The sequence below is a fragment of the Sander lucioperca genome, chromosome 15 (genome assembly GCF_008315115.2).
Source record: "Sander lucioperca isolate FBNREF2018 chromosome 15, SLUC_FBN_1.2, whole genome shotgun sequence".
NCBI lineage: Eukaryota > Metazoa > Chordata > Actinopteri > Perciformes > Percidae > Sander > Sander lucioperca.
The window spans coordinates 16,053,402-16,067,190 of record NC_050187.1 but is presented as its reverse complement, the minus strand read 5'-3'; the positions used below and the strand labels follow the sequence as shown (position 1 = coordinate 16,067,190).

The 13,789-nt window shown below is 39.9% G+C and overlaps 1 protein-coding gene across 7 annotated transcripts in view; it reads left to right on the top strand.

The window, feature by feature from the left end:
• The window catches only part of pde10a (phosphodiesterase 10A), a 59,095-nt gene that overhangs the window by 32,756 nt on the left and 12,550 nt on the right, over window positions 1–13,789 (top strand). For all 7 annotated transcript variants that reach the window (XM_035992176.1, XM_035992175.1, XM_031302440.2 and 4 more), the window contains 6 exons: window positions 8,691–8,719; window positions 9,894–10,014; window positions 10,997–11,046; window positions 11,167–11,307; window positions 11,596–11,751; window positions 13,475–13,525. In XM_035992176.1, the coding sequence (XP_035848069.1) occupies window positions 8,691–8,719; window positions 9,894–10,014; window positions 10,997–11,046; window positions 11,167–11,307; window positions 11,596–11,751; window positions 13,475–13,525 (548 nt within the window). The remainder of the gene's footprint in view (window positions 1–8,690; window positions 8,720–9,893; window positions 10,015–10,996; window positions 11,047–11,166; window positions 11,308–11,595; window positions 11,752–13,474; window positions 13,526–13,789) is intronic.

Genomic DNA, 13,789 nt, shown 5'->3' with positions numbered 1-13,789 from the left:
TGCCCCCACCCCTCCTCCACGCAGTTGCTAGCAGCCAAGGAGGACACAGAGGATTGAAAAAAAAATGATGGACTCTTCAGAAGAGGTCATTATCTTCACTTGAGTTTCTGCGCGCGAAAGTCACCGGATGCCACAATCTTCTGAACATAGCCATACTGAGAAATACACAGAGAGTTATATGGAGCTGATAGTCTTAATTAGCTTTGTAGCAACTCATTTGGCAATGGCTTTTATGTAACGGACATTCATTAATATCAAAAAGTTGCGCACTAAAGCTTTAATTTGCATTGTGGGTAATGTAGGCACCAGGTTTTGGCTACTAAGAAGAATGCATGCAAAAAAAAGTTGATATCTTTGTGGTTCTGCTGCACCGATTTTTATCTTTTTTTCAGATTTTTTAAATGCTATTATTAATTTGATTTTATATATATATATATCATATCATATCCTTGAGGTCTAACAAACATGTCAAATGCATTTCCTTCTTAAATCGTATATTAACTTGGTGTTAGTTTATAGGTGTATTGACCTACAGTCACCGTATTTTTACCATGCCGTTTTGACCATCATGTGAAATATTGTTAAAAACGACTTTGTATATTTATTCTGTCCCACACTCACACTGGGGTTGCTGAGTTGGTCCTAGGGTACTACTCAACAAAATGCAGGAACAAAATTCAGCCACTAGCCCTGTGCAGTTGGGCTCTTGAGCTGTGTGAGAGGAGTGAAAACAGTAACATCAGTAATCAGCCTGACAGCTCTCTCGTTATGTTGCATGTCTCTCTCTGGGTTGGTCTTTACATCACATCTGTAATATCCCTCCACAAGTCCACTTCCTCTGTTAGACCACTGTTAGCGGACAGCCGGATACTTAGGCAGTTCTCTGAAGCCTCTTAGTGGCTATATCCACTCAAATGACAAGCACTGGTTCAGGCTGCAACTAACAATTATTTTTATTGTTGAGTAATCTGTCGATTATTTTCGCAGTTAATTGATTAGTTGTTCAATCAGTGTTTCCCAATGCCCAAGATGACGTCCTCAAATGTCTTATTTTGTCCACAACTCATATTCAGTTTACTATCATAGAGGAGTAAAGACACTAGAAACTGTGTTGGGATTATGGCTGGAACCTGGCTCGTAGATTTGACACATTTCTCTGCTTGTTTTAAAGAAGCTGGACCTCTCCTGTATATATTTGTGCTGATACAAGTAGCTCGTGTATTCTAAAGATGCATTTCTGTGTCTATTTTTGCAGTGACACTTTTTAGAGATCAGATAATATTCTTTATGAGTGCAGCAGCAGCAGCAGCAGCAGCAGGACCTGTCATCATGTGATCGTCACTGAGATAACCACTGCTTCCTGGAAGCAGTCCCTGCAGCCAGTCCCGTTCTCACTTATCATGTGATGGGATACATCGGATTACATAAACCAGTTTGTCTATACTCATACATGCAAGTGTGTGATTGTGCAAAGGTTGTGTTACAATCTCTAATTCTAGATAAAGCCTTCACATTTGCACACTTGCGTTGAATCTGCTGTGTGGTAATATAACAAATGGGCCTTGTCATAATAACAAAATTACAATTTTCTTCTGTAGTTCTCTTGTTTTTGTCTTATTGTTTATGACTTTATTGCTTCATACAGTTATGTATCAAGATGTTGGTGTGTCATCATAACAGTGTTACAGAGCAGATCGCTCTTACAGCAGCCGGTTACTGCAACACGACGAGCAGAACACAATTTTCCAGAATCCCCACCGTCATTTGACCATCACACCTCTTTTGACCAATGTCCCACTGGCAATGTTTACTTCACACCACACACTGTCATGGGGTAATTAATAAATCCCAAACCCTCTGTTGCTCTCATGCAGAGGCCCCTCCTTACTCATCAGTGCCTTCTGCGATGTGCGCGCGCACACACACACACACACACACACACACACACACACACACACGCATGCACGCACACACACACACACACACACAATGTGTCTGTTAGTCAGACTGTGCAAGGTTTTCTAGCTCTAAAATTTCTGCTCATACAAAGTTGTGAATGAAGGCTGGATAAAGTCTGTAGGGGTGTGCAAAAAAATCGATTCACATTCGAATCGCGATTTAAGCTCTACCGATTCAAAATCGATTCATAGAATTCCAAAAATCGATTCATATATATATTTTTTTAATTGTATGTCTACTGCAATCACATGGGAAAAGTAACTACATTTACATACTGTGAATCGTTTTTTTGAATCGAGAATCGTTTTTGAATCGTGACATTTTCTGAATCATGCACCCCTAAAAGTCTGCAGTGTGTTGCAGCGTGTGCTATGATTGTTGCTATAATTTTAACAATGCTACATTTTGTTCTCCCTTTGTGGATGTACAGTTTTTAAATTTTTCATTCATATTCTCATCAGATGTCCTCATTCCCTAAAATTGTGAACAAGGAGGAGAAGTTCAGAAGCAGTATCAGAATTAGATATATCTGAACTAAGACTGCAACTAACAGTTATTTTCATCGCTGATTTATCTGTTTATATTTTTTCGATTGATTTAATTAATTAAATGTCAGAAAATAGTGACAAATAACCATTTCATGTTTCCAGAGCTTAGATCACAGCTTTAGATGGCTTTAGAACAGCCCAAATCCTTAAGGTATTCAATTCAACTCCTTTTTTAACAAAAAGTAGCACACACTCACATTTGAGAGGCTGCAAACAGAAGATATTTGGATTTTTTGGTTGATAAATCGACTAATCAGTTCTGCACCAATCTGAACTAAATCTGTCAGTATTCATGATGAGAACATCATTCAAAAGCTGAATATCCCTGACAGGTCAGACTGCCTGTCTGATTATTAGTGGAGAACTTTGTGGAAGAGGTATGAGTGAGTCTTTCTGGCCCGGGCACCAGAGGGCAAGAGTTGGGTCGAGCCGTTAAGCAGCTGATGCTGTTTCTCAGATGTGTTTGGGTGGAAGTCGCAAGCAGACAAAGATGTGCTTGTGTAGTAGAACCTCACACTCTGCCACTGTGATAAGAGAGCCATCTCACCTGCAGGGCGTTTTTACATCAGGAGGGAGGAGGGGGCCCCCTACGCAGCGCTCCTTGAATGCTGTTTAAAATACTGAAGGAAAAGCATTTTAGATGTGCTAGCGTTGTTTGAAATGCAACTAAAATGATATGCCAAACAAAAGGTTTTCTCACCCAAAAGTATCTTCAGAAGGTCAGAAAATATATTTTTGTCAAAGTTGTTAAAAATTGTCCTGATCTATAACAACTAACTTGTTTAAACAGAAACTCTGAGATCTCCGTTTAAGGAGACCTGTGTCGAAATAAACAAACAGTAAAAAAAAAGCAAGTAGTGGACAAGTGTGCAGGTAAACAGGGAGCATGGCACAGAAGAAGAAGACTGCTGCTTTTAGCAGCTGCACGTCCTCCATAGAGCAGGTTTATGCAGGACAGCCACTAGGTCGACACACATTGACCGCTGAGTCACTGCTAGCTGACCATCCTGTGGGAAGCTGTGTATCTGTGGCGGCAGATCAATAAAGCGCCCGTAAGTATCATGCACATTAGACCCAGCTGACTGAGGGATTTTTTTCCCCAATGAAAGGCCTCAGCCTCGGGCTGCTGATATATTGTGGGTGCTTCTCCAAATCATTTCTCACCGTGTCTCATCAAACAGTTCACCAGAGACCCTTGTGCTGATGTGAACTGCAGGCTTTGTGTTGGCATGTGCAGTATGTACTTGGATAAAAGTACAGAGTTAAGTCAAACTTCTCTCTTCTTTTAAATGTACGTTCAAGAAATCATAAGAAAGACATCATGATTATGGCACAAATTTTAATTAATGAGATTAATCATTATTTGTCCAAATTGCAGTATTCAGTAATGCAATTGTTACCTTTAAAATATTTCAAATTGCCCTAACCTTTTTCTGTGCAGTATTTATGAAATTCATTCATGAAATCACTTTAGGAATGTATCAAATCATCAAAGTAACAGCAGTAGATCTTGGTTTCTTTCTTACAACCTTATCACACCACTGTGATGTAGCACATAATACTTCATCTACATACTACATCTAATCTTTTGAATATTAAATTGTCAGTATACTGTAACCCAAGTTGCGTTTTAATAAATACTAGCTACCTACAGTCTGTGTATGCTATGATTAGTTTAGATCAGGAAATTCAAGAAAATTCCTTGTGACAGTTTGAATCTGTTTTTTTTTCCTGGATAGATAAACAGTCTGCTTGACTCCTTGTTGCAGACTGTGATGACTATCTGCTGATTTTATTGGTTGAACCGTCACAGAAATCTGCAACAACTAATGGGGGTGCTGTGTTTGTTTTTGTCTGCTGCACAAATGTCCCACACTGAGGCAAAAGCTTTCATTACACACCATAAAATCAATATGTGCAAATTATTTCAGAACAACTAATGCCACAAAAGGACTTGGAAATATAACACACTTAATATTAAGAAAAAAACCTTTCACAAAAACATAACGTTATTATATGTATGATTAACTACAATAACCATGCAGCCCCTCTCATGCTGTTAACAAAATATGTTAAACTTGTTATTCTTAACATTTTATGTAGGATTGTAGTCTATTAACAGAATCAATACGTGCAGTACAGTACTATTCACCCTATCAACAAAGTCTTTAAAGGAGCCTTACCCACTAAACCTTGGTTTACAATCTGATACATAACATGTCAACTTAAAGCTGGAAATCCCAGGGCTGCACAGCTGACAAACATTTAGACTGAGGTTGTTCTGGTTCAGGAAAAGTTTGAATGAAGTGATGAATTTACTAGAAGGGGTCTGTTCAGCCTTTGGATTTTCAGGAGCTGCTAGACAGTTGGGTTTAGTGTTCACTGCTTAGTGAGCTGGCAGTATATTTTCTAAGAACATATTAGCCCTCTCCTCCTGTGTTTACAAAAAAAAAAAAAACAGCAGGTCCCCGAAAATATGGGATGGCATTGGAAACTCATAGAGTCTCTGTCCTTGTGCTGTTGACTGACCACATCATAAGGTGGTAAAACACACAGACATGCGCACACACCTGTACAAATACCTTCTCCCTTGGCTGCAGGGGTAGCTGTATCATTAGCGTAAAATCCCCCAGACACACACCTGATGAAACAACAATGTTTTTGTTGCAAAACTGGTGTATAGTATATTTAAGTTATTTTCTGGTTTCAGTGAAACCCAGGAATTGGAGAGCAATGCTGGACCTGCACCTGCTGAATGTGGGCATGGCTCTGCATTCTTTCTTTAAAGAAACAGCTGGAACTGCTCCAACCAGGCAACTGGTTCAGCACAACAGACGTAAAGGGCACTTGCTTTGATATCTCTGTGGTTCCCAGGCACAGGAAGATTCTTTATTTTACCTTACAGGGTATATAGCTTGCAAGTACAACTGCTTACTTTTTCTTTTTGGCTCCTTAGACATTTTCAGTGTGTGGACACAGTGCTCAGTGCTCACCCTGTGGTTCCACTGGGACTGCTATACATGAGATGCCGGCAGAGGTGGTTTGCCAGACTGTAATTGGACCTGCAACACCACAAACAGGGGCTGGTGATTCATTACTCCAGGAGGTACTTTGATTATTGGGGCGAACCCACACACACTGGCAGGGAGGGAATGAATGTTGCATTCGAAAGGGGAGGCTAAGAAAATACACACTGCTGCGTGTTAGATTTTTTTTAAAGTCGCTTTTTTGTTCTAAAAAGCCTTTTAAAATGTCAATGACGCCATACACATCATACGGCCAGAGATACTGCTTTATGGCAAGCTCTGAGACACTTCCTTTTTTCTCTCGAGGCATCGACAACACAGCTGACAGGTAAGGCTCTCCCTGTCAATACACGTGCTAGAAAGAGGTTTACTAATGTTTTAAAGACCACGCCGAAATATTCACTCTGACATTCTGGTTCCGCTTTGGATGCCGTCAAGCAGGATCTCTGGTCGTAGTCAGTCCTTCACTTGATCATTCAACTTTCGACCTATAATCCATGTTGAACTTGCAAAAACTACAATCAAATCTTGAGATTTCTCAATGAGAATCAGGCGAAATAGACAAATTTAGCCGTCTAGCGCCATAGAGTCCCATTCATTTTGCACTCTCCTGCGATCATCCCCAGTGGAACTCTGGTGGAACTGCAACCAAATTCGGTACAATGGGGCTTAATAGGGAGTGAACAGGCTCTGACCTCATGTTATAATGCCCAAATGCCTCAGCCCCATCCACACACCACCTCTTTGCCCATTTTCGGATTAGCCGATGTCAGGCACTGCCAAGATGGCACAGCTTAATTTTGGCTCTTAAAAAAACCAGTGGGTGACGTCACGAAGACTATGTCCGTATTTTGTACAGTCTATGGTTCTACCTTTGACCATGCTACACCCTTCCAACAAGTTTCATAAAAATCAGGCCAGTTCTCCGTAATCCTGATGACAGACAAACAAACAGACAAACCGAGCCGTAAACAAATTGCAATAAATGTGTCCCACTCCTTGTTATGTATTAGATCAGACTCTTTATGTGCAGAACACTAACCTAAGTGACTGATTTTGTGTCATTATGTGAACATATCATTACCCTACCAGTTTACTGGGATGATGTACCGTATCAGTGTTGCTGGAGTCATTGGCACTGCAACACCTTACAATAATGTTAAGTGGCAATGATGTGTTGGTGATGAAAATCAACAACCGCGTTATGGCAGCCGACATCAATCTGCCCACACTTTACAACGTACAAGGGTCAACATCAACCCTAACAAGGACTGCACCTCTTTTATTTAAAATGCATTCATCGTGTGTAACTCTATAGTAACAGCATGTTATATGGTTGCAGTTTATGCAGCTGTGTGTGTTTTTGTCTGCTTTGCATTTGGTTTTGAACTATCAATCCTGACAGGGTTCAGGGTATGATTAGGTTGTTTTCTTTCATTTTTAAACATTTCTTTTATCGATGACTGTCATAGTGTTAAATTGGGTGGTGTTAAGCTGCAGTCTGGTAGTATAAAAAATGTAGACTACTCTCTAACAGGTAATAGGCCTACTGTATTTGTATTGTATTTGTGTTCTTCAAAGGGGTTAATGTATGAATATTCTTGGCCTCAACAAGTCATTATATACTGTAGAAAGATTCTCTCTGTATTTCAAATGAGGTTGAAGTCTTATAAGTGCAGCTCTCTGTCCTCTGATTGACGTCATGCCCGGCCAGAGGTTCACTCTAAAATAGCTCTCATGGCTAAGTTAGGAAACTCATAGCATAGTGGAGGAATGTTAAAAACAACAAACGGTGTAGCTGGCTGTAATTTCTTTCTTCTCATGTACAAATGGGTTTGTTTCTAAAGAGGACCATCCTCGAGTCAGCACTTCAGTAGATGTTTCTTAGCTTTTTGCATGGTTTGATCACATGAAATGTTACCAAAGAGATCTGAGCAGTTACTGTTCTCATGTGCTGGTGACCCCATGTGTAATGAAGAACCGATTGTAGCTGTGTGAATTGTTTTATTTTCATCCCAAGTAGCACTCCCAGACTATAAGGCAAGAAACTGTTATGATTGGCTGAGGCTTTCATTATTATCACATACGTCTACGTCCAAACACAATAGTCATATGTCTACTGTCTCTCCAACAGCCTGAAATCACACCAGGAATTTGCACTCCAGGCCGCAAAATATTGCACTTGTCAAGTTAGATTAATATCTCTCCTAATTGTGTTTATAAAGGACCATAACTATAGCAAATGTCTCAATGCATCAAAAGTAGATTAATTAATTCATGATTTATACATAATGTATATTAAGGCTTTAAATACTGCATATTTCTTTGCATTTGCCATTTACCATTCACATGACTACTGTTACTGTACAGGACAACATATGGTTTTGCTTACTTGCTGCTTTTGGTGTTGTGCCTTTATTATCCATCAGTGCACGAATCCACTGCATTATCTACCCAACCTCCAAACAACTGGGCCAGATTTCTATGTGGCTTGTCAGTTTTTAATGCAGACAGTTGATTGTGCATGTATGCTCTTTTTTTAGCAATGACTGCCTTTACCTTTGCATAGTTACATAGACTTGGCATCTACCATTTAACCATTTGATGAAGTATTTTGCTCAGTGGCACATTGGCAGGGGCTGTGAGAACTGAGAGTTTTCACTCACAGTCGCATCAACTTCCTTCCTTCTGAATAACTAATTAATATTTATTAAAGTAACTATACAGTGTGTAGAGTCCTCAAGTCTACAAATGTCCTCAGTTTGGCTGCAATATCTATCTAAAGAATACTAACATTAGCCAACATAAACTACTGCTCATACCAGACCAAGTAAGCTCCAGGCAAAAAAAGTATATTGAATATTGCAGGGATGCATTTTATTGCTTATATATTATATAAGTTTTTCATCTGTAGGAAGAAAACTGTTTTATTTTGTCTTTCAAAAGTTATTTCGTCTTGCTTCAAGCCAACGTATTGTTAAACCCTGAAGAGCTAGCTTACTAGCTAGCTACACACAGGCACAGTGAAAAGTCTAAGTTTATACACAACCTGATTCTTCATGTTTTGTCCACCTGTTCATTATTTCAGATCTGATCCTAAAATAGAATCTAAATTTGTTTCAAGTCATGTTTTAACATTGTGTTTTTTTCTTTACAGATGACACATCAGCTAAAAACGTCAGCAGGGTAGGTTTTTGCTTCTTTTTATCTGTACATATTTATGTGACAAGGCACATGAAGCTTCTCTTTATAGCTTCACACACTGTAGATATGTTATTACTTTATTACCTTGCCTCTTAATTCCCAAAGCTAACCTTAGAGACTTGAATTGATTTCTTAGTCAACAATGGACACTATGGCTGAACTAATTCAAACACAGCACATAACTCAATACTGTCCTTCACGAATTGCACAAATTAATTAAGATGCAGATTAACAATGCTCTTTGACAGTTTGTTTTGTCCTTGTGCTAACTTTGAGTGCCATTGTGACTTTGTCTCATATAAAAAGCTTGAAACAGTTTACAAATTCATTCCTGTGCATTCTTCGGTATGATGCCGTACAGTAGTGATGCTTGGGACATGAATGTTTTGGGCTGCATTGTACACTCGCCAGGTCAGGTGTGAGACAGTTGGTGGCAAGTTATGGAAAAGAGTAGCTCCCCTGTGCTCCCCATACGTATATTCACACCTTTGTCATCTTGACACTATCATGCCCCTAGCAGGCCAGTGCCAGCACCCACAGCAGGGCCCTGGAGCTGATTAGAAGGGACTTCACAGAGAAAAACAACAAGGGCCACTCGACCCCTCGGTGCGTCATCCATACGTCTGTGCAAACAGGATGTGAAAGGATAGAAGGCTTCCCATGGGGGAGGCTTTCTAGTGCGCCACTCTCCCGCCGTCCTTCCCTCACCCTCTCTGCAGGCGCAGAAATAGACGGCTCTCTGGCCCCGTACAAGGCAGGAGGTCTGCCTCTGACATAACCACACTTTTAAGCTGAGGCTGAGCAGCAGAGTTTGCCCGGGTGCCTCCTCTTGGGATTGCGGGGGGATCCCTGGGCTTGAATGCAGCAGTAAAGGGGAGTGTAAGGGTGGGGTGGAGGGTAATGTTGTGATGAATGGCTCTGTCTTGAGTGAATGGCAGGAAGATAATCCTTTTTCATAAAAAAAAAAAAAAAAAAAAAGAAATCTTCCCATTTGAGTTAGTTATTTTAGCAGCTAGCTGCTTAACATTAGACTGGGTGCAGTACAGATTGCTGGTTGTTGTCACTTTTTGTCGTAGCTCTTGCTAAATTTTGAAATTCAATCTCGGTGTTTATGCAAGGCTGTGGAGTTGCAATTTCTGTGTCTTGTGTCCAGCAGTACCAGGACACAAATATGCAGGGTGTGGTGTACGAACTCAACAGCTACATGGAGCAGCGCCTGGACACTGGAGGAGACAACAAACTCCTGCTCTATGAGTTGTGCAACATCATTAAAACAGGTAGAAGTAGACATGATCCAGCTCATTGATACTCTCATCTTTAGTTCACGTCACACTGTTGCCGTCAAACATCTCCTTATGAGACTAGGCTCGAAGACTCTAAATAGCATTTGTTTTAGCATTTGTTTTTAAGAGGATGAGGAGGAGGATTTGCTGTGGTGGATAACCCAAGTAGAGAGTTTTGTCAATGTAAATCCAATTTAGTGCACTTCTCAGACATTGAATGTACTTTTATGACCAACTGAATTGCCCACTGTGGTGAACTCCACCTGTATTCTGCTTCATTGAAAATAATAAATACATAAAATATGCAGAAATAATTGTTTGTAAATGAATAGTCACAGTTTTTCTCCCCATTCATCTTGGCAAACCAAAATCAAATTAGTGAATAAAATGGTCTAAAAAACTAGAAAATTGAATTATATGATCAAACAATCTGTATCATGTTCCACAATAAATGCAATTACATTTTTTAGCATTTTAGTTCAAAATTTGAAATGTCCTGGACTTTATCGTTTTGACAAAGTCTGATATGTTGCATTTTATAAATACAGTGTTGTCAGTGAATCAAACCAAATGATGATTGACAGCCAGACCACACCACTCATTATCTTCTTGATAATCTGCATATTCACTGATGCGTCACCAGTGTCCCTGTTGTCACATTGTATGATAATGTGACCTAAATATATGAGTGTGAAATGGGACTGGAAAAGAGGACTGGGAAGGAGATGAACTGGATGGCAGTCAAAGCCTTCGGTCAGAGCGCCCTTGTCGTTATGTGGGACATTGTTAATAGATTGTTATTAGATTGTAACTGTTATATCCTATTGCAATTTTCCTCCCAGGTATACCTGCCATTTATTGTTGGACACATCTATATGAGAGAATGTAACACGGGCATACACCGACAGCTAATGTCATGTTGTTACTGGACACTCGTACTACACACATGTGAACTGTGTGTCTCTTATTTCTACAGCAACAAAAGCAGATGGATTCGCACTTTACTTCTTGGGAGAATGCAACAATGTAAGTGCAGAGGACATTGGCTGAATACATTTTATATGCTAATGCAGTTGTGTGCGTGTTTTTGATTATTTTTTCCCCCGCCATTTCTCTTTCTCTTTCTCTTATCATGCTTCTCAATAGAGTTTATGTATGTTCACTCCAACGGGTGCCAAGGATGGCCCTCCAAGCCTCATCCCCTCCGGCCCCATCGCATTTGGGACGACCATTGCCGCTCATGTTGCCAAGACTCACAAAACACTGCTAGTAGAGGACATCATGGGGGTGAGGCTGTTTTCTTGCAGCAAGTACACATTTTCCCATCATAGGAATTTAACATTTCACTGCATAGCTGTGATGTTTGTTGATTACATATCTCTTAATACTCTCCATTTATGTATGATTAACGTAACCTGGTTAGATGCACTCAGCACCTTCAAGCAACAGTATGCTTTGAATTTTAATCGTTTTAATTTTCTGCTGAGGGGCAACTGTACCAGCTACACTGACCTCCTTTGTTAAGCTCCTGTGCACTTTAGGCAATAATGTCCTTCACTGATCTGTGTGTTAAAGGACGAGCGCTTCCCCGACGGCACAGGGCAGGACTCAGGGATCCATGTTCACTCTGTCCTGTGCCTCCCCATCATCACTGCCATCGGGGACCTCATTGCCATCCTGGAGCTGCAACGGCAGTGGGGCAAGGAGCCCTTCAACCTCAGCCACCAGGAGGTCAGTCTGACCCAGACAAAACACACCAAGAGTGGGAGGCTGGAGCAAGGCTCACAGAACTACAGTTAGCCTGGTATTCACCTTAATCTGGCTCTGTTAAAGATCTCTTTTAGATTTGTGGGGTTCAGTTGATTGTGGAAAATACTTAATAATGCTGTATTTTTTGTCTCCAAGCACTTTCTACCAGTTGCTGATGATTCAGTAAAATGGCAGTGCAATGAGCTAGAAAATTACTTAACATACCCATGGCTCAAGCAAGTATAGTCACAGTGAATAAGCTTTAAAGATTCACATTTGAAATTCAAAACTTTCCATAAAAAACATCTCTTGACAGCATATTTAATAAAAATACATAATGATTCCCCAATTTGTACTTAAAAAAACCCCATCTCATTTATTTTATTATTATTTTTTGTAAATTAATTAAATATTAGGAAGCAGAATACAGTAGGTTTAAGTGACTTGAGAATTATTTGTGACATTTTGTCTAATTTTATTCAAATGTGCATCAGTTGATTGTTTTGGCCACTTGTTGGCAGCACAACAAGGTGATATGGCTCACGTGATAGCAAATATACTGTACACATCATAGCAGATGCAGAGCAAGCATTTGAAGTTGTAATTTATTTTCTATGATGATATGATTTTGTTCATATACCACCATACAAGTGCATAGCTGACACAATTGTTGTAACTTTTCAATTGGCGGCAAAATATATATCGTTCGCCGCGAAGAATGCTATACCCCTATTAACTGCATACCCTTCTTACTATTGCTTATAACTTTAAAAAAAAAGTAAATACCCATAACGAACTCTCTTTAACAGTGCAAAACACTTATAATTGTACATTTACAAAATTACACCTTTTTACGGCATGTTTTTATATTCAATGTACTCCTGACATTATAGCCTCTATAGCATAAGCCACTATAAACCTTTACTACAGCCCTAGTCATGCAACAACAACAAAATACTGTGATATAGCATGACACCGCCAGAATCTTAAATAATATTGTGATAGAAAAATTTGGTCATACTGCCCAGCACTATTATTAGTGCAGCTTCAATTTTAAAGCGATAGTGTGTAGTTTCTGTCGCCCCCATGAGGAATTCTAAGTAATGACAACAAATCTGTTGGCGCGTCCACATGATACAAGCCTTCTGTGATCGCGCACCGCCCCCACCCCTCCTCCACGCAGTTGCTAGTAGCTAAGAAGGACAAGGAGAATAAAAAAAAACATAATGGACTCTTCAGAAGAGGTAATTATGTTCACTCGAGTTTCTGTGCGCAGTGGTCGCCGGACGACACCAGTTTCTGAACATAGCCATACTGAGAAATAAAGAGAGACTTATATGGAGCTGATCGTCTTAATTAGCGTTGTATCAACTCATTTGGCAATGGCTTGAATTTAACGGACGTTCATTAATATCAAAAAGTTACGCACTAAAGCTTTAATCCACAGTACTGAACAACACAGCAACACAGCAGTGTTACAGGTGTGAGGTGTGAGTGTCCCTAGAGTGGCTCTAAATCTGTAGACCAACTGGCTCTTCTATGATTATGAGACGGCCTGATCTGCAGAACAGATAATTATGTTGAAATATACAAATCAGAAATTTGATAAGAACTGATTAAGCGTTGTAAATGTGTGATAACTTGTGTTAGTTGTGATATATTTTTTCTGCAGTTCTCTGGAGCTAATCTTCACTTTATTTTCCAGGTTGCAACAGCTAATTTAGCGTGGGCATCAGTTGCCATTCATCAAGTACAGGTGAGCAAACTATACTGTAACATTTCACTAAAGACTTAAAGACTGCCAGTCCCACTTATTATGATCTTTGATGCTATGGTGTTTTTAATGGGGAAATCCACTGTGTACACAAACTGGTTGTCACTGGGCCCAGTCCAATCAACTGAGCCATAGATTCAACTAATAGCTCCCCGAAGACGTCATTACACCCGAGTGTTGTTTTTATACGAACAGATAGCACAACACCTCAGAGAAGCAGCATCCCACTGCAGCACTGGCCACAGT